Here is an 18,780-nt window from a genome sequence, read left to right as displayed (position 1 = left end):
CCGGATTTTTGTGACCACGTTGGCTTAGCGTGCCAGCAAGGACAATTACCTTACTATACTGCATTATTTCTAAAGCACTTAAAAAACAATGTAACGGCTGACAAAAGTGCTGTAGAATAAAATGTAAAAGAGGAATAAAACTATAAACTGCTATAATTTAATTCATAGGAGCTATAGAACATTTTAAATAGTAGAGGTAAATAGAAATGGTAAAACAAAGATGCCAACTCACTCTGGGTTAAAAGCAAAGGAGAAATGGTGTTTTTTTTGTCTTTTTAAACGAGTTTGAAAAACAGGAAGAGATGGAGCTTGCTGGACCTGTAGCAGCAGCTCATTCCATGTTTTAGGAGCCAAAACTGCAAAGGCTCTGTCTCCCAGTCTGAGGGTGGCGCCAAAAACACAGAAGATAAAGAAAATGAAGGGTCAGATCATAAGCAGAAGAAGATAATCAAGGAGGCTTTTTTCTTTTTGAGAAGCCACATCTGTCCGAGCTACCGCACCCTGTTGGCGGTCAGACGTCTCGGAGTTCCTCCGGTCCTTGGTCCCCAGAAGCCATCACACACTCTGTCTAACACTGAATCTTACAGGAACGACTCTCAAACAGTTTCTAACTTTCAGCTCCACAACACAGTCATCCTGGGCTCGATTCCTAACCTTGAGACCTTTGCTGCACATCTTCTTCCTTCTCTCCCTTCTCATTTCCTGTCTGTCTATAAAAGCCACTTGTGCCAAAAAAAACCAAACACACTGTATAAACAGTTATTGTATTCATGGAAGTGAAATGGACACTTATTCTCACCATGACAAGTTGTGCTGGAGAAGGGACTGCTAGTTCCTGACCTCATGGACGACCTCTGACGTAATGGAACAAAGACAGATAGTTATTCAGTCTAAAAAGGGCGTAATGTGAAGGCCCACGGATCCAACCAGGTATTGCTGTTTTTGGAGCACCCTGTAAATGTTTTTTTAACCTTTGACCTTGCCTTTACGCTTACTTTTGCAACAGAAAACTTGACTTTGTTCAGTCATCATTTGTTATAATTGTCTTCTAAGATCTGCTGTAAACCTGTAACCACACGGGCTACATGAACTACAGTGGTTTTAAAGTCCTAGGGAGCCAGTGGTCTACATGTTTGTTTTTTGCACTCCAACATTTCTGATTGAAATGACAGAATGTTCTCCGGAGGGATCTCGGGGGATAATCGATCTGATATGATGCAGCAGGGAAACATTTAGAATACATAGGACAGTGGGACCTCTGAGGTAAAAACCATAATCCATAATGGCAAAGAAGTGCTTGTGTTTGCATGCTTAGTGTGAAAAACAAAACCCCTGCTGGGCATAAATGTTTCACAATCGAAATGCCACATCAATGAGCAGATGAATGCAGGCTCTGTGCAGTCCTCCCTGGCAGCAACTCTCCTGCTCTCTAAAACACATTGTGGGCTCTCATTGGCTCTCCTCCCTGTTGCTGTTGCTTCCATTAGGTCTGAAAAGGAACTTTGCTCAAGGTAATTGGTGTAAACATTCCCAGCTAATGGCATTAAACTTTCCTGGCTGAAGGGCTGGATTGTTGACCCTCTCGTCATTTTAAAAGACTAAGTCAATCAAAGCTTCTATTTCTTCCGAACCATAATTTCAAACTGTTTACATTATAGCTTACATTAATTAGGAACATTCAATTAATTCCTCCATAAGCTAGACATTTCAGCTGAAGGGGTAAGAATTTAGGGCAGAAATACATTCAGGGTGATGCTGCTGCTTCTTTGATTGGGATAAGGATTGGTCACTGAAGAACAAACAGTGGTTAGGGCCATGGACTGCAGATCAGATTAGGTTGTAAAGCAAGAGGTGTCTACTGAACATTGGGAGTTATTTATTATTCTAGCAGTGATGAATGTAAGGTTCTAGGCCTCTGTTGCATCTGTGTGATTCCCAATAGGGCTACAGAAAGCCCAACTTCAAAGATCTTGCTGCAGACCAGTCCAGATACCAGCGCTGGCTGATGAGGAACGAGACCAAGGCATTCTACACACCAGTATTTGCAGAGGACCTAAGACAGGGTTCCCAGTACCTGCTCCAGGTAAGAAACCTGTTGAGCTTGCTGGGCAGCCATCTGTCTGTTTGCAACAATCTATTATTCAAAGTTCTTCTGTATATTTGAGCCACCTTAAAACATCAGCCTTTTTGTTGCAGTACTGTTTTAGTTACCCAGCTTAACCTTACTACCTAAAATTATACATTAGAAATTGACATTTTGAAATTTAGACATTCTATTGTTGTCTCATATCATGTTGTTATAGATCAGTTTGCTATGAGATCTTGTTAGGCAGCGTTCTTCTTCTTAGCCAGTTGTTGAATCAGAACAGTTTGGAGTCTCTTGCTGAGGTGTTCTTTAATAGTCAGTCATGGATAGTGCTAAAACTCGATCTCAAGTGTTAAAGCTGAACATGAGTAGTCCATGTGTTAGTTAGGCTAATTCACAACTGGCCCCCCACCAGTAAAGTATGTAACTGAATACTGCTTTCATTCAGTACATGTGTTTTAACACTTATTCTTCAAAAACAAGTGTTTATTATACTAGTGACTGTAGCAAGCATTGTAAGAATATATGGTTGCATTGCTTTAGATTTTGTTCTATTCACTAAGCTGCCAATTATGTCTAAATCTACTTAAAACTGTTTGCGTCTAGTGATTTAGAATTTTTGTTCTTTCAGGCTGCTGGTCTTGGTCGTCTCCGGCCAAACACACTGGTGCTTGGTTTCAAGAATGACTGGAGAGATGGTGACATGATGAATGTGGAGACTTACATTAATATGATCCAGTAAGTACAAGTACATAAAGAAAGACGTACATTAATGACCAGTTTTGACCTCAGGCTTTAAAATAAAAAAACACCACTGTAACCTGTTGGTTTTATGGAAAACCCAAGGAGACACCCTAGGTTTGCCACAAAACGGGAATATACAGTAGGTAGAACAAGTATTTGATGCACTGCCGATTTTGCAGGTTTTCCCTCTTGCAGAGCATGAAGAAGTCTTTCATTTTAATCATTGGTACTCTTCAACTCTTGCATATCAGAATCTAAAACAAGAATCCAGAAAATCACATTGTGTGATTTTTAAGTAATTAATTAGAATTTTGTTGCATGACAAAAGTATTTGAAAAATCAGAAATTTGCTACAAAAACCTTTGTTTGCAATTACAGATCTCAGATGTTTCTTGTAGTTCTTGACCAGGTTTCCACACACTCCAGCAGGGATTCTGGACGACTCCTCCATACTGTTCTTCTCCAGATCCTTCAGGTTTCAGGGCTATGCCTGAGCAATATGGACTTTCAGCTCCCTCCAAAGATTTTCCATTGGGTTCAGGTCTGGAGACTGGCTAGGCCACTCCAGAACCTTGAGATGCTTCTTACGGAGCCACTCCTTAGTTGCCCTGGCTGTGTGCTTTGGGTCGTTGTCATGCAGAAAGCCCCAGCCAGGACCTATCTTCAATGCCCTTACTGAGGGAAGGAGATTGTTGGCTAAGATCTCCTGATACATGGCCACATCCATCCTCCCCTCATTACGGTCCAGTCGTCCTGTCCCCTTTGCAGAAAAGCATCCCCAAAGAAGGATGTTTCCACCTCTATGCTTCATGGTAGGGATGGTGTTCTTGGGGTTGTACTCATCCTTCTTCTTCCTCCAAACAAAGCGAGTGGAGTTGAGACCAAAAAGCTCTATTTTTGTCTCATCAGACAAAAACATGACCTAACATGTCAAAAAGACATGATCTTCTGCCATTCCTCCTCCGGATCATCCAGATGGTCATTGGCTAACTTCTGACAGGCCTGGACATGTGCTGGCTTGGAAATGCTGTGAAAATGTGTGGTAGCCACGTAAACATTTCATTCAACAATAATAAACTACAGAGAACTAAACCTCCCCTAAAGACAGTGAAATATGACATCATTCAGTTCTATTGAGTTCATGGCGCATCAAACCTGATGTTTTTTCATGAGTTTGAGCTTTTATGGTTTAAACCAGAGTGATGAAACTGAATCACATTGAGCAGGAGGACCTTGCGTGCTCTGCAAGATTTTAATCCATGGCGGCGTAGTGTGTTCCTAATGGTCTTCTTTGAGACTGTGGTCCCAGCTCTCTTCAGGTCACTGACTAGGTCCTGCCGTGTAGTTCTGGGCTGATCCCTCACCTTCCTCATGATCATTAATGCCCCACGAGGTGAGATCTTGCATGGAGCCCCAGACCGAGGGAGACTGACCGTCTTCTTGAACTTCTTCCATTTTCTTATAATTGCTCCAACAGTTGTTATCTTCTCATCAAACTGCTTGGCTATTTTCCTGTAGACCATCCCAGCCTTGTGCAGGTCTACTGTTTTATCCCTGATGTCCTCACACAGCTCTCTGGTCTTGGTCATTGTGGAGAGGTTGGAGTTTGTTTGATTGAGTGTGTGGAGAGGTGTCTTTTATACAGATAACGAGTTCAAACAGGTGCAGTTAATACAGGTCAGAGAGCAGAGATTCGTACTGGTTGTTAGGTGATCAAATACTTGTCATATGAAATGCTAATTAATTACTTATAAATCACACAATGGGATTTTCCGGGTTTTTGTTTTAGATTCCATCACTCACAGTTGAGGAGTACCTATGATAAAAATTAATAACTTCTACATGCTTTGCAAGTGATAAAACCTGCAAAATCAGCTGTGTATTAAATGCTTGTTCTCCCCACTGTAGGTACAGTAAGAACAGCACAGTCTTTGTTATAATGTAGTATGGTAACAATCTATTTTCATCAATGAAGCCTGGGGTTGTGTGTGAACGACTTGGGCTAAATGAATTCATGATTGTAAAAAAGAATGGGGATTCTAGTTTTAGAGCTGAACATTATAAATTGTCCAGCCCTGCAACAATGGAGCTAATTAATATGCACAGTTATGTGCTCTCTGTTTTTTATGTTGCTGTAGAGGCAGTCACATTACAGAGATCAAGTTGCAGTGTTGGTTTTCATGGGTTGAGGTCAAAATGCTTTGCTCTGTTCATTGCTGACAAGATGTTATTTGTTGGCTTCCTCAGTGATGCCTTTGACTTCCAGTATGGTGCTGTTATTCTGCGACTGAAGGAGGGGCTGGATGTGTCTCATATCCAAGGACAAGGTATCAAACCTCTGCCACTAAAACTGATGTCTCATCTTTACTATTTATATAGACAGTATAAAAACAGTTCAAATTTCTGAAGTCAAAAGTTCATTTTATTGTTAGGAAGATACAGGTTCTAAAGGTTCGAACAAACCTGTCTGGTTTATTTTTGTTGGGTTTGATGCTATTTTTCGTCAGGTTACTATCTGGAGGCTTTACTGTGTTAATGACAGTTTCTGCATACTGGCAATGACTAGCATCTCCACATTACAGCTACAAATCAAAGGTTTTAAACTGAATGTTTTAACTCTGCTGATCAGAAGACTAATCTATTGTGGCTAGTACTGATCAATTCTCCTAGCTGCACAATAGCTTCCCTAAAGACCATTGATCATTAATTTTGAGGTTAAAAAACATTCTACATCTTTTTATTTTGGAGTTACTGATGAACTTCTGGACATCTACAGTTTCACTCTATGCAGTGTTGGTATTTAGACAAATCAAATCATGTGTCTCAGACTCTTATGTTGCTCAGGAGGAAGTTAGAGCATGTCCTGTTTTTTTGTAATACTGAAAACTTCAAATCTTGGTCATAAAACCCTGGGGCCTCATGTACAAAGCGCACTTATGCACAAACATCTTGCGGCACAATGTTTTATGCACAACTTGGCATGTACAAAAATGAACGTTGCGTGAAAGTGTGCGTAAATGCACTCAAACCTTTGACCTGCCATAAAAATGTGTGGCAGTCACGCAAACGTTTTGAATCTACAATAATAAACCAGAGAGAACTACACCTCCCCTAAATACACTGAAATATGATTCAAATCAGTTTATTTAATTCATGGAGCATCAAACCTGATATTTTTTCATGAGTTTGAGCTTTTATGGTTTAAACCAGAGTGATGAAACTGAATCACATTTAGCATCAATAATATAACACACCTCAGAAAATGATGGAAACTGTAAAACTTCCTCTGTTTTGTCACCTGTAGATGGAAATGCTCACCGGTTTGTGCGGTGAGGAGCATAAAATGCATGTGAATCATCTATGGGTCATTTTCATTCTCATTGAAAAAGAAAACTGTGTCAGATCAGCAGATTAATTCCTAACAAGTCAGCTTTGATTATTATTATTGACAAGCTGGAGACAATCACACATGTCATAAATAGCTGTGTAAAGTTGTGCATAACGGTGGAATGATGGCTTTGGCACAGCTGGAGGGTAAAAGATGTCAGAGGGAGCATTTTCTTCAGAGATCGTACTGATCTGCTGGTACATGATGATACATTGCTTATTGGCCGGTTTAGATTGCCCAGGGCATGGAGCTGGCCTCAGTGTTAGAGGGAAACCAGGAGGAACCGGGCATTACCGCTACCAGTTTCAGTTCTCACTACGCTGCGGTCCTTTTAACCAGAGCTTTTCAGAGGGAGCTGACTGACAGGTCGGGTATTTTCTAATTTCCCTTCGGAGATCAATAAAGTATCTTTGAATTGAATTAACAGTCATCCCTGTGCTGGGCCATGCCAGCCATATGAGTCGGCCTCATCCGTATGTTGCTCTCATATACTACGTTCCCCTAAACTGTGGCTCTCATATGCAGCGAAGAGCCGATTTCTGAATGTAATCAGAGCTATGGATGGCACTCATACTGCTATAAGGGCACCAGCTCCAAGTGAAAAGGCTTTTTATGAATAAAAATTTAATTCAATATATGTGGGACCTTTTTGTGATGTGCAAATGCAACTCATGATTCCTTTATACTATCAAAACAATTATAATCAGTAACAATAATAGTTGTTTTGGGAACAAACCTCCGTGCGCGATGGCTGGCTACTATGTAATTAAAAAATTTTTTCTGTGATGTCCTGAATGGTTGTAAAGATTTAAAGTTCTTCACATGGTGTGTGTGGTGACAGTCTTCCTAATAGAAATATAGGAGACATATTCATGTCATTACAATGATCAGCATTGAGCTATGAATGAGCTCAGTGCAGCAGCTAGACAGCGCCGTTTGGTTTAGATGCATACATTGTAGAACTAAATGGGTTTGAGCCAACAAACGGTTGATTTTTAGTCACTAATGTCATTTAGGTAGGTGTTGGTTTGCTGCAATTGACAACTAACAGCCCTCATAGCGTGTAGACACCGTTTCGCTTCACGTTTTTCCGCGGGAAAGAAACGGGTTCTTTGACTGTCACAGCACCGTTGCCATGGTTATTTCGACACCTGATGGGTAACTTCCAGCTATTTATATTACTATGAATATGTATTTAATACACCGCAAATTGGGATGTATGAAGGCTACGTGTGTGGTGACATGTCTACGCACCGCTTCGTACATCTGAATTTTTTTTGTGTGCCGCAAGTTTCAGAATTTCTCCATACCGCACACTTTTAGTATGAAAGCTGCGCACTCTTTTGTACATGAGGCCCCTGATGTCTACGACATGGTACTGAGTTTTCTACATTACAAATCTGCAAAATAAATCTCAGCTTTGAATCATCCCAGTAACTGATCACTGGCGGTTGTTGTAAAAATGAAAGCTATCCTGTGACCCCATGGGAATTACTGATGCTTCTCAAACTTTCTGTGTTTGGAAATTATGTGAGAACTGGCCTAAAAACTCCCTTACAGTCCTAGTAGCCAGCAGGCCGGAAGCAGAAAACTGGACAGACCATCATAATTTCACTACGAGTCAATTAGAGCTTGGATGCCACATTTATAGGTTACCAAACATTCTGGGTGTATTTAGCTGAGGAAATATTTCATATTCAGCAGGTTAATGAACGTGGGAGTTTTTTTGTACATTCTCAAATAAACCTGTCTGTTCTGAAGACTGGCTTTTTCAAATACCAATACTGGTAAAAACACTGGCTGCTGCTTTTCACAATGTGTGTTCATTTCATCCTTTCACAATATTGATAAATGTAAGTAAAGAGTGTAAGTTTATCTTTGGAGCTGATATTACATCTAACTGAAGAGAGACGTTTTAAACATCAGAGATAAAGTGATACTAAATGAGCTCTAAATACTCCAGTTAATCCCCCCAGCAGCTTCTATATTTCTGGTTTTGTTGTAAGAAAATATATTAGCAAGACTGGGATGAAAACCTGCAGTGAATACTTTCTGTTTACAAAAAGCACCCTCTCTGATGGAACTGAGCCTGCAAGTACACACATGCTTTTGCTGAATCTGTAGTCCGATCATCTGAAGGGGAGGGTGGGCAAATGTTCTGGCATGAAGCAACCAGCTGACCCCATCTCCAGTTTTCACTTGGTAATCTTTTTAAAATGAAATCTTGATGGCAGAAAGGCATTCTGGATATCTTAACTCCTTGTGCTGAAAGTGGAAAGGAAATGTGATAGTTGGCAACAACTGGGTACATTACTGCCACCTGCTGTTTTCTTTGCAGCAGCAAATTATTTCCAGATGACCATGATAGAAACACAGCAGAACTTAAAGAGATATTGGCATAATAATTAATAATCCAAAGGCACATAATTTTTTCAACTGTAAAGACTGTTTGAAAAATTGGAAGTCGGTGCCCATCCCTGGTTAATTCTCCAACTTTATATCAGATTTAGTACTCGTTTAATTTTTTTGTCTTTCATCTTCTCTTACATCTGTGCTCTGAATTCCCCTTTTTGCCAGATGAGTTGTTGTCCTCTCAAGATAAATCTTCAGGAGCGAAGGACATCATTGTGTCCATTGACACAAGCAAAGACTCAGACTGTGATTCATCCAAGCCGTCTTCAAAGACCACCAGCCTTCAGAACAGCCCGGCTGTACACAAAGGTCAGCCAGTCTCACCACATCGCTCATTTCATTTCCATCTGGTTCTTGAAGCTCAGACAGGAAGCTGCAGTTCAGTATACACAGATTTTTTTATAGCAGACATGACGGTAGGGAAATATTAAAAACACGATAACATTGGTAGTTATTCAGTGTTTTATGTGTGTCAGTCTTTAGGAAAGCTTTTCATTCAACTAATCAGTTCAATCCTATTCCAGGAAATCTCTGTTTTTCCATCAATGACTCCCTCTATCCCCTTGTGTGTACGCTAATTCTCCGCCCAGACAGGAAGTGGCCCAGAAACCTTCAACCCCAGACTGGGCCAAATATCTTGGTCCACAGATGTTTTTGGCATCACTGTGTGTTTGTGTATACGGTACATGTGTTGGAGAGACGGCACCAAGACTGTGTAATGTATAAGTGCCACCTGTAGAGCTAAAACTAGCACACAACTGTTGTATTGTTACATTAAATAACATGAAAAATGACTTTTCATTATAAAGCACAAGCAATTTGCAGTACCTTTTTATAAAAAAATGTTGACCTCTTTAATGCTTTGTTTACAATTCACATCCCAACCTGTCATTTAAATCTATATTTTAAAAATAGGAATATGTTGATTTAGATGTTAACCCAATGAAACAAAGTTACTGGTGCCTTTCCCAAGCAGTCTTTGAGCAAGTCGGGTCCATCCCAGTGCAAGGCACATGGACACCTGCCATTTTAACAGGCCAGTTTTCCCAATGGGCACCATTTTGGATCTTGGTAGAGAATCTAAAGTACTTGGCGAGAACCCACACATGCACATAGAGAATATGCAAACTCCTCACAGAAACGTCTTTCTCAGCTGGAATTCAAACCCTGAAGGTTTTTGATTTTAGGCAATAATACCAACAAGTGTGTCACTATTCCAGTGTAAGGCCAAACATTACTGGTTTAACCAACTTGCACCAGACTAAACATGAATTTCCAAATAAAACTGAAGCCAAGGAAAAATATTAATATACAGAAGGGGTTTGTTGAAGGCAAAAGATTAGCCTGAAAAAAAAAAACGCAACTCTACAAGAAGATTGACCTGCTTGACCAGCAAGACGTACTTTTTAGAAAGATTGGCTTTAATGGTGTTATGAAAAAAACTATTTTAAGTCCACCCCTAATCTGAACGTGGGGCCATTAGACCAGCTTTCAATAACATTTCCCATCAAGAAGCATGGTGGTGGCAGTATCATGTGCAAACCAGTGCAAACCGGCACTGGTAAAATCTGAGAGAAAATGGGGGCTTTACTTTCTCGACTTCAGGAGCAGCCTACAGTTATTTTGATCTCAGATTTTGTTTTACATTTATATGGTCTTGTTTATGTTAAAATGAAATCACTGTTACCACAAAGGAAGGAGCCACAAATACTGTGTAGGGGCTGTTTCACTGATCATAGAAAAAAGATGAAGATGAATACTTTATACTGGGTAATCCTCTTAGAACTGTAGCCTCAGTCTCTGAGCCATGATGAGAACTAATTCTGAAGTACCCTCTTGTCTGCAAGAAATGTTCACTTTAATCCTAGACCATTCTTGGTCAGGTAGTTGAGTGTGGAGAATTGGAACTGATTCATGCCCATAAATACTCTCACATTCATTGCTGTTGCTTACAGAGGGCAGTGGACTGCAGTTTGATTTAATAAGACAGTTCTGGCTAAGAGTTGCTGCCTCAGCTTTTATTATTCATGTCAGACACGAGAAACTTTCCAGAAGCCACAGACAACAGTTAAGTTTGTCTAAAAGTCCCATTTACAGTTTCCTGTTCACTTCATTGTCCTGCATAGTAACTTATTGGCAAGCAGTTGACTGCTCACAGTGTACTTTTGAAAAGGTTTTTTACACTTATTTTTTCAGTTTTATTTACCATCATCTTCCTGATCACAAACTGTTTTGGTACATACAGGATTCATCAAATCAGAATTTCACATTAAGGGAGTTTTTTTTGTTCTTTTGTTTCATACTTCCCAGATGGTGATGAAGATGGCAAAGCTACAACTCAGCCCCTGTTGAAAAAAGGCAGGAGACTCCTTTCATTTGGTTGCCTTAAACTTTTTCTCCCTGCTTTTACTGAGATGTTCTACTGTGTGCTGGCTTTCTTCTCCAGTTTTTCTTCTTCTTCCTCTCACCCTTCGTAACCTCATTTTTCACAGTAGATTTAGAAATCCTTTATACTAACATACTGTCCTGCAACCTGTCTTCTGTCTCTCCTCTGCTTGTTCTCTGCTTCCGGCCTGCTGGCGACTTTGCTTGGGGGAACAATCATTTCTCCTGTTTTAGTCTCTTCTGGCTTACACTCAGTCTTTGATGCCCTGCTGTATCATATGGCTTTTATCTCACCCCAGATCTTCAGTAGTTCTTTCTTTGTAGCATTTCAGTTCCTCCAAATCATCTGAAGCTTCTTCCTTCCTTAGATGTGACGGTTATCTGTAGCTTTCTTTTCCAGGATTCAGACACATTACAGCTGCTGTCTGTTGACTCTTCATTGTTAACAGTGTTTCTCCTCTTTCTTAAATTCACTTAAATTTGATTTATTATAGCTCACCATTAAAGCTAAATGTTCACCAAAGAAACAGATGGACATGAACATTTTCTGTAATTAAACATCTGTAAATTGGTTCCTACAATCTGAGTGTTTCTGACTGTTAATGGAGGGGTGAGTGTTGTTAGTCACTGCTTTCACTGATTGTCTGTGCTCTGTGTGTTTCCCTGTCCGCCCACCATCTTACAGACAAGAAGAGTCCAACAGTACCTTTAAATGTGTCTGACCAGAGGCTGCTGGAGGCGAGCCAGCAGTTCCAGCACAAACAGGGGAAGGGCACAGTGGACGTCTGGTGGCTGTTTGACGATGGAGGTGAGTCTTGGAAAAGAAGACATGCAGAGTTTAGTGAACTACAGCCAGAAAAATAGTTGCCCAGTGAAGTACCTCACTCCCTGCAGGATTGGTAACGGTGCAGGTTTTTGTCCATTTCAAACTGAAATTCCAAAATCAAGCTTGCATTGTAATTTTGTTGAAGCAAATATTGAATGGAGGAACAAGTGAAACTCTTACAGAAGTAGAATCAACGATTGCTGTTTTGCTTAGTGGATCTGACAGAGACAGCATGTGGATCAGACTGCTGATGGGAGTCTTTGTGGCCTCAGCTGGGTCTAAAGACATGAAGGGGGCTTGAGGCACATCATATGTGTTCAGTCACAACTGAGTCTTCTCATCATCATCATCATCATGTTACTGTCACTATTGCAGCTCATCGACACTCTGATGCGTTATGGACTAAATTATTCGTACTTGTGGCTCAGTTGTAGCTGCTATTCATAACACATCCAAGTTATAGTTGCTGACAGTATACATTTGGTCCAAATGAATCTGGATGTTATGTGTTGGACATATATCGGACTGAGAAGAAGGATTTGATGTACTAAACAAGGATTAGGTTAAAAAACACATGAACAAATGTGAAATTGTTACGAATATGTCAACATTATTTATACAGTGTAGATTTATCAGTAACATTTAATCATATAAACGATAAATCTACAACACAAAATATATAAACTTTCCACGTACATTTGTGAACAATGCATTCTGAATGTGGTTTTTAAATGTAACCTGAAATGTGACACAGTTACATGTCTGTTAGAAAGCTAAGGATCAGGAAAGATTTCTGTTCCAATATATATTTAACCCGTTCCCTGAGGGGATGAGAGCAATTCAGTCATTTTTTGTAAGAATTACATAGCGGCTGTACAAAGATGTACACAATTTTTTCCAGAATAAGGCATACATGCAGACATAAGGCTGTTACAGAATGTGTGAGCTAAGCAGTTATTTGCTTTCCTTGGATCAGGTCTGACCCTGTTGATCCCCTACCTACTGACTAACAAGAAGAGGTGGAAGGAGTGCAAGATCCGCGTTTTCATTGGAGGCAAGATCAACAGAATTGATCATGACCGCAGAGCGTAAGAACTTACAACTATTCCTATCCTTTCATTCCATGTTTCCAGACTTTATAAAAGCAGTTAGGAGGTAGTGATGCTGAAAGCATGAAGTACTGTGTTTTTTCCAGCAGCGATGCCCCTGGATGGAAACTTTTTTTTTTTTAGGTTCTCTGAAATAAACAACCATTACTATTAAAATAATTTGCTTTTATCTTATACCAATGTATCTTCAGAGAAACGGAACAATATGCTGTTTGCAACTCCTGGATGATTTGCAGTAAGTTACTGAGGCTGTGAATGTTTCATGCTGCAAAAATGAAATGGTTGATGGAAAAACACTTAAAATGGCACTTTGCTGTATGTATAAAAGGAAGGAAAGAAATCAGCTAATGTCAAAAGCTGTTGTGAAAAGTTGTCTTCATTGTTAAGCATTCTAGACTGTAAGCAAGAAGGTGAACCATTAAAGCTCCAGTGTTTGAAAGGCCAACATCCTGGGAACATTCCGTCTCTGCTAAGGTTAGCTTTCTTCTGGATTGCTTCATCACAGCCGATACAGTTTTACTACTAAGGGCAACTTCCTTTTTCATGCCAAGAATCAAACATCGCTGACAGGAAGCTTTAATAGATTATTTGGCCCATAGATCAATCTTTGGGAGATTAACAAAAACCAGTCTTTCTGATGTCTGTGTGCAGACTCTGTTTTAATTTTTTTTCTTCCCCATTTCACTTTAGTTGCGCAAAATTGAAAGAGTAGGATTATACAAGGGTTGGACACTGAAACTGAAACACCTGTCATTTTAGTGTGGGAGGTTTCATGGCTAAATTGGACCAGCCTGGTAGCCAGTCTTCATTGATTGCACATTGCACCAGTAAGAGCAAAGTCTGAAGGTTCAATTAGCAGGGTAAGAGCACAGTTTTGCTCAAAATATTGAAATACACACAACATTATGGGTGACATACCAGAGTTCAAAAGAGGACAAATTGTTGGTGCACGTCTTGCTGGCACATCTGTGACCAAGACAGCAAGTCTTTGTGATGTATCAAGAACCACGGTATCCAGGGTAATGTCAGCATACCACCAAGAAGGACGAACCACATCCAACAGGATTAACTGTGGACGCAAGAGGAAGCTGTCTGAAAGGGATGTTCGGTTGTTAACCCGGATTGTATCCAAAAAACATAAAACCACGGCTGCCCAAATCACGGCAGAATTAAATGTGCACCTCAACTCTCCTGATTCCACCAGAACTGTCCGTCTGGAGCTCCACAGGGTCAATATACACGGCCGGGCTGCTATAGTCAAACCTTTGGTCACTCATGCCAATGCCAAACATCGGTTTCAATGGTGCAAGGAGCGCAAATCTTGGGCTGTGGACAATGTGAAACATGCATTGTTCTCTGATGAGTCCACCTTTACTGTTTTCTCCACATCCGGGAGAGTTACGGTGTGGAGAAGCCCCAAAGAAGCGTACCACCTAGACTGTTGCATGCCCAGAGTGAAGCATGGGGGTGGATCAGTGATGGTTTGGGCTGCCATATCATGGCATTCCCTTGGCCCAATACTTGTGCTAGATGGGCGCGTCACTGCCAAGGACTACCGAACCATTCTTGAGGACCATGTGCATCCAATGGTTCAAACATTGTATCCTGAAGGCGCTGCCGTGTATCAGGATGACAATGCACCAATACACACAGCAAGACTGGTGAAAGATTGGTTTGATGAACATGAAAGTGAAGTTGAACATCTCCCATGGCCTGCACAGTCACCAGATCTAAATATTATTGAGCCACTTTGGGGTGTTTTGGAGGAGCGAGTCAGGAAACGTTTTCCTCCACCAGTATCACGTAGTGACCTGGCCACTATCCTACAAGAAGAATGGCTTAAAATCCCTCTGACCACTGTGCAGGACTTGTATATGTCATTCCCAAGACAAATTGACGCTGTATTGGCCGCAAAAGGAGGCCCTACACCATACTAATAAATGATTGTGGTCTAAAACCAGGTGTTTCAGTTTCATTGTCCAACCCCTGTATATGTGTCTGTGTGTATACACACACACACATGTGTCTGCATGTATACACACATATATATATATATATATATATATTTGTTCCGGGTGAAAATAGATTGCTGTTTCCTCAGACACACCAAAATTTCATTTATCTTCTGTTTTCCAGTTCTCCATGCAAGCTGTTCTATTTTTCATCATGCTGAGTTTCATAGTGGCACCAAATATTGTATTCCTTAAGCACCGAAACTTGCTGCAGGCACAACAGGCACACGGGTTTTCCATTCATCTCCACCGCCATTTAAGAAGTCAATTTTTCTTGAAAAATCTGACACCCTGTGTCTACTTTTCTCTTTTATGGCAGACATTTCGATGATGAGGGTGCCAGGGCCAACAGAAAAAGTGGGTAAATTGATAGAACCAAACGCCGCTTACAGAACCTGAAGCTCAGTGCTACCATCTGCTGTTAGTTCCAACGCAGTGTTGCATCATGTTGTTTGCTCTGACTAAAACACAGCGCCCCCGGTGGACCGTATAGGAACTGCAGATTTTCAGTTAAATGAAGTTCATTGTTTCTTCAATAATCATTACTGAGTAATTGTTATGCATTTATCCCCCGGGCCAGGCTTAACCCCTTGGCGGGCTGGTTCCGGCCCTCGGGCCGTACGTTTGACACCCCTGGTTTAGAGGGACAGCAGGAAAAGTTTGAGCTGATTGAAAACGGTGCTTTCAGGTTTGTAGGCCATGTAAACAGGAATGTGATAAAAGCAGGGTTAAGTATGTAAACCAGGCTGATGGATTTCCAGGGAAATATATTTTAGAATGAGATCAAGGAATGCAAATCTCTGTATGGCTGACCAAGCATGGGCGCAGATTGGAAACTGATAGCACAGTTTGTAAACCTTGAAATAACAGACTTCCACTCACCCACCACTAGGCTGTTTAAAATAAAAGGATGATAAGTGTTAGAAGCCAAATGGCTATTTAAACTAAAGCATGCATCATCTATATTTATTAAAATTTGGTGCCTTAATGCACTGCAAAGATGACCCTCACTGCTGTGTTATCTGATACACACTCCTACTTCCACAGTCTGTCATCCCTCCCACTTCCTTTTGTTGGCTAAAATTAACTGGGTGCTACAGTAGCAGCAAAGCCTTCATCTGCACAATACCGGGTGCACTTTCTAGCTCACAGTTCGACACATGCTCTTTTAACAAATACACACCACTTCACTGTGTGAGCATTTACAGACCAATGACCTGTTTGAAGAGTTTCAGTCAGGCTTTAGAGCTCATCATAGCACTGAAACAGCTCTGCTGAAAATCACTCATGATTTGACTCATGATATTCTCCTGACCTCGGATAATGGACTGTACTTGTTCTGTTAGATCTCAGTGCTGCATTTGATACAGTCGATCACAATATTGTCTTAGAAAGGCTGGAATAGGCTGTAGGGATCAGGGAAACAGCACTAGGCTGGTTTAAATCTTATTTGTCTGACAGATTGCAGTTTGGTTATGTACATGACGAATCATCTTCAATTCAATTCAGTTTTATTTATATAGCGCCAATTCACGTCTCAAGGCACTTCACAAAGGGTTTGGAATGGTGCGGGGTTTTTGGGGAGGTTAGAATAAACTACTATGTGTAGGGGTACTAAGTAAAATAATAAACTGATAAAGTTTGTCCATGTAGAGCCCACTGGTGGCCATTGTTATTCTAAAAAACACAAGGATTGGGGGTACCTCTCTCTGTCAGACTGATTATAACCATTGGAAAAGAGAAGGGGTCATACAGGTAGCAGAAATGGAGGGTGTGTTTGCACCTCAATCATAACTGAGCTGGTTTAGGCTAAACCTGACTCCCCCTTACTCCATCCAACAGGGAGGGAGGCGGAGGTAAAAATAATTGGAGAGCGTTGTTTCCATTTGCATTGTGTGAAAGGTGGGCACCTTTAAAATGGGCTAAGTCAATTCAGTCGAATCATATACATTTCAAGTCAGGCACATGCATTCCAGTTAATCCTAACCATTGAACAGTGTAGTCAGCTTCAGTTATTTATTCAAATTGAATAAAACGTTTTTCTATCTAAGGAAACCCAGCAGATTGCATCGAGTCAGAGACTTGCAGCATTCCCTCATCCCAGATGAGCATGTAGAGACAGTGGACAGTCACTGGCGTTGACTTTGCAGCAATCCCTCATACTGAGCATGCATGTAGTGACAATGGAGAGGAAAAACTCCCTTTTAACAGGAAGAAACCTCCAGCAGAACCAGGCTCAGTATGAGTGGCCATCTGCCACGACCGACTGGGGGTTTGAGAGAACAGAGCAGAGACACAAAGAGAACAAAGAAGCACTGATCCAGGAGTCCTTTCTATGGGAAGGAAAAGTAAATGTTAATGGATGTAGCTCCTTTAGTAGTTTCACCTAAAAAGAAAGAACAGATCTATAGTCTGAAAGAGAGCACATACAGGTCCTTCTCAAAATATTAGCATATTGTGATAAAGTTCATTATTTTCCATAATGTAATGATGAAAATTTAACATACATATATCTTAGATTCATTGCACAATAACTGAAATATTTCAGGTCTTTTATTGTTTTAATACGGATGATTTTGGCATACAGCTCATGAAAACCCAAAATTCCTATCTCACAAAATTAGCATATCATTAAAAGGGTCTCTAAACGAGCTATGAACCTAATCATCTGAATCAACGAGTTTAGAGTTAACTCTAAACACCTGCAAAAGATTCCTGAGGCCTTTAAAACTCCCAGCCTGGTTCATCACTCAAAACCCCAATCATGGGTAAGACTGCCGACCTGACTGCTGTCCAGAAGGCCACTATTGACACCCTCAATCAAGAGGGTAAGACACAGAAAGACATTTCTGAACGAATAGGCTGTTCCCAGAGTGCTGTATCAAGGCACCTCAGTGGGAAGTCTGTGGGAAGGAAAAAGTGTGGCAGAAAACGCTGCACAACGAGAAGAGGTGACCGGACCCTGAGGAAGATTGTGGAGAAGGGCCGATTCCAGACCTTGGGGGACCTGCGGAAGCAGTGGACTGAGTCTGGAGTAGAAACATCCAGAGCCACCGTGCACAGGCGTGTGCAGGAAATGGGCTACAGGTGCCGCAATCCCCAGGTCGAGCCACTTTTGAACCAGAAACAGCGGCAGAAGCGCCTGACCTGGGCTACAGAGAAGCAGCACTGGACTGTTCCTCAGTGGTCCAAAGTACTTTTTTCGGATGAAAGCAAATTCTGCATGTCATTCGGAAATCAAGGTGCCAGAGTCTGGAGGAAGACTGGGGAGAAGGAAATGCCAGAAGTCCAGTGTCAAGTACCCACAGTCAGTGATGGTCTGGGGTGCCGTGTCAGCTGCTGGTGTTGGTCCACTGTTTTTTATCAAGGGCAGGGTCAATGCAGCTAGCTATCAGGAGATTTTGGAGCACTTCATGCTTCCATCTGCTGAAAAGCTTTATGGAGATGAAGATTTCATTTTTCAGCACGACCTGGCACCTGCTCACAGTGCCAAAACCACTGGTAAATGGTTTACTGACCATGGTATCACTGTGCTTAATTGGCCTGCCAACTCTCCTGACCTGAACCCCATAGAGAATCTGTGGGATATTGTGAAGAGAACGTTGAGAGACTCAAGACCCAACACTCTGGATGAGCTAAAGGCCGCTATCGAAGCATCCTGGGCCTCCATAAGACCTCAGCAGTGCCACAGGCTGATTGCCTCCATGCCACGCCGCATTGAAGCAGTCATTTCTGCCAAAGGATTCCCGACCAAGTATTGAGTGCATAACTGTACATGATTATTTGAAGGTTGACGTTTTTTGTATTAAAAACACTTC

General features: G+C 41.1%; 1 protein-coding gene across 3 annotated transcripts in view; it reads left to right on the top strand.

Annotated features, from left to right (window-relative positions):
• LOC124872343 (solute carrier family 12 member 2-like) overlaps positions 1 to 18,780 on the top strand; it is a 90,711-nt gene that overhangs the window by 61,120 nt on the left and 10,811 nt on the right. Inside the window, exons 17-23 of one of the 3 annotated variants that reach the window (XR_007039266.1) lie at positions 1,943 to 2,083; positions 2,718 to 2,824; positions 5,078 to 5,157; positions 8,796 to 8,939; positions 10,941 to 10,987; positions 11,699 to 11,823; positions 12,818 to 12,929. Coding sequence is in view for 2 of the 3 variants with exons in the window: in XM_047372229.1 (XP_047228185.1) it covers positions 1,943 to 2,083; positions 2,718 to 2,824; positions 5,078 to 5,157; positions 8,796 to 8,939; positions 10,941 to 10,988; positions 11,701 to 11,823; positions 12,818 to 12,929 (755 nt within the window). In the remaining variant the exon portion in view is untranslated. Of the gene's footprint in view, positions 1 to 1,942; positions 2,084 to 2,717; positions 2,825 to 5,077; positions 5,158 to 8,795; positions 8,940 to 10,940; positions 10,989 to 11,698; positions 11,824 to 12,817; positions 12,930 to 18,780 lie in introns of those variants that run through there. The other 2 variants (XM_047372229.1, XM_047372230.1) reach the window with 2 other exon arrangements.

This window comes from Girardinichthys multiradiatus, chromosome 8 (genome assembly GCF_021462225.1).
Source record: "Girardinichthys multiradiatus isolate DD_20200921_A chromosome 8, DD_fGirMul_XY1, whole genome shotgun sequence".
In the NCBI taxonomy this organism is placed as follows: domain Eukaryota; kingdom Metazoa; phylum Chordata; class Actinopteri; order Cyprinodontiformes; family Goodeidae; genus Girardinichthys; species Girardinichthys multiradiatus.
This window is presented reverse-complemented; position numbering and strand designations above follow the sequence as displayed.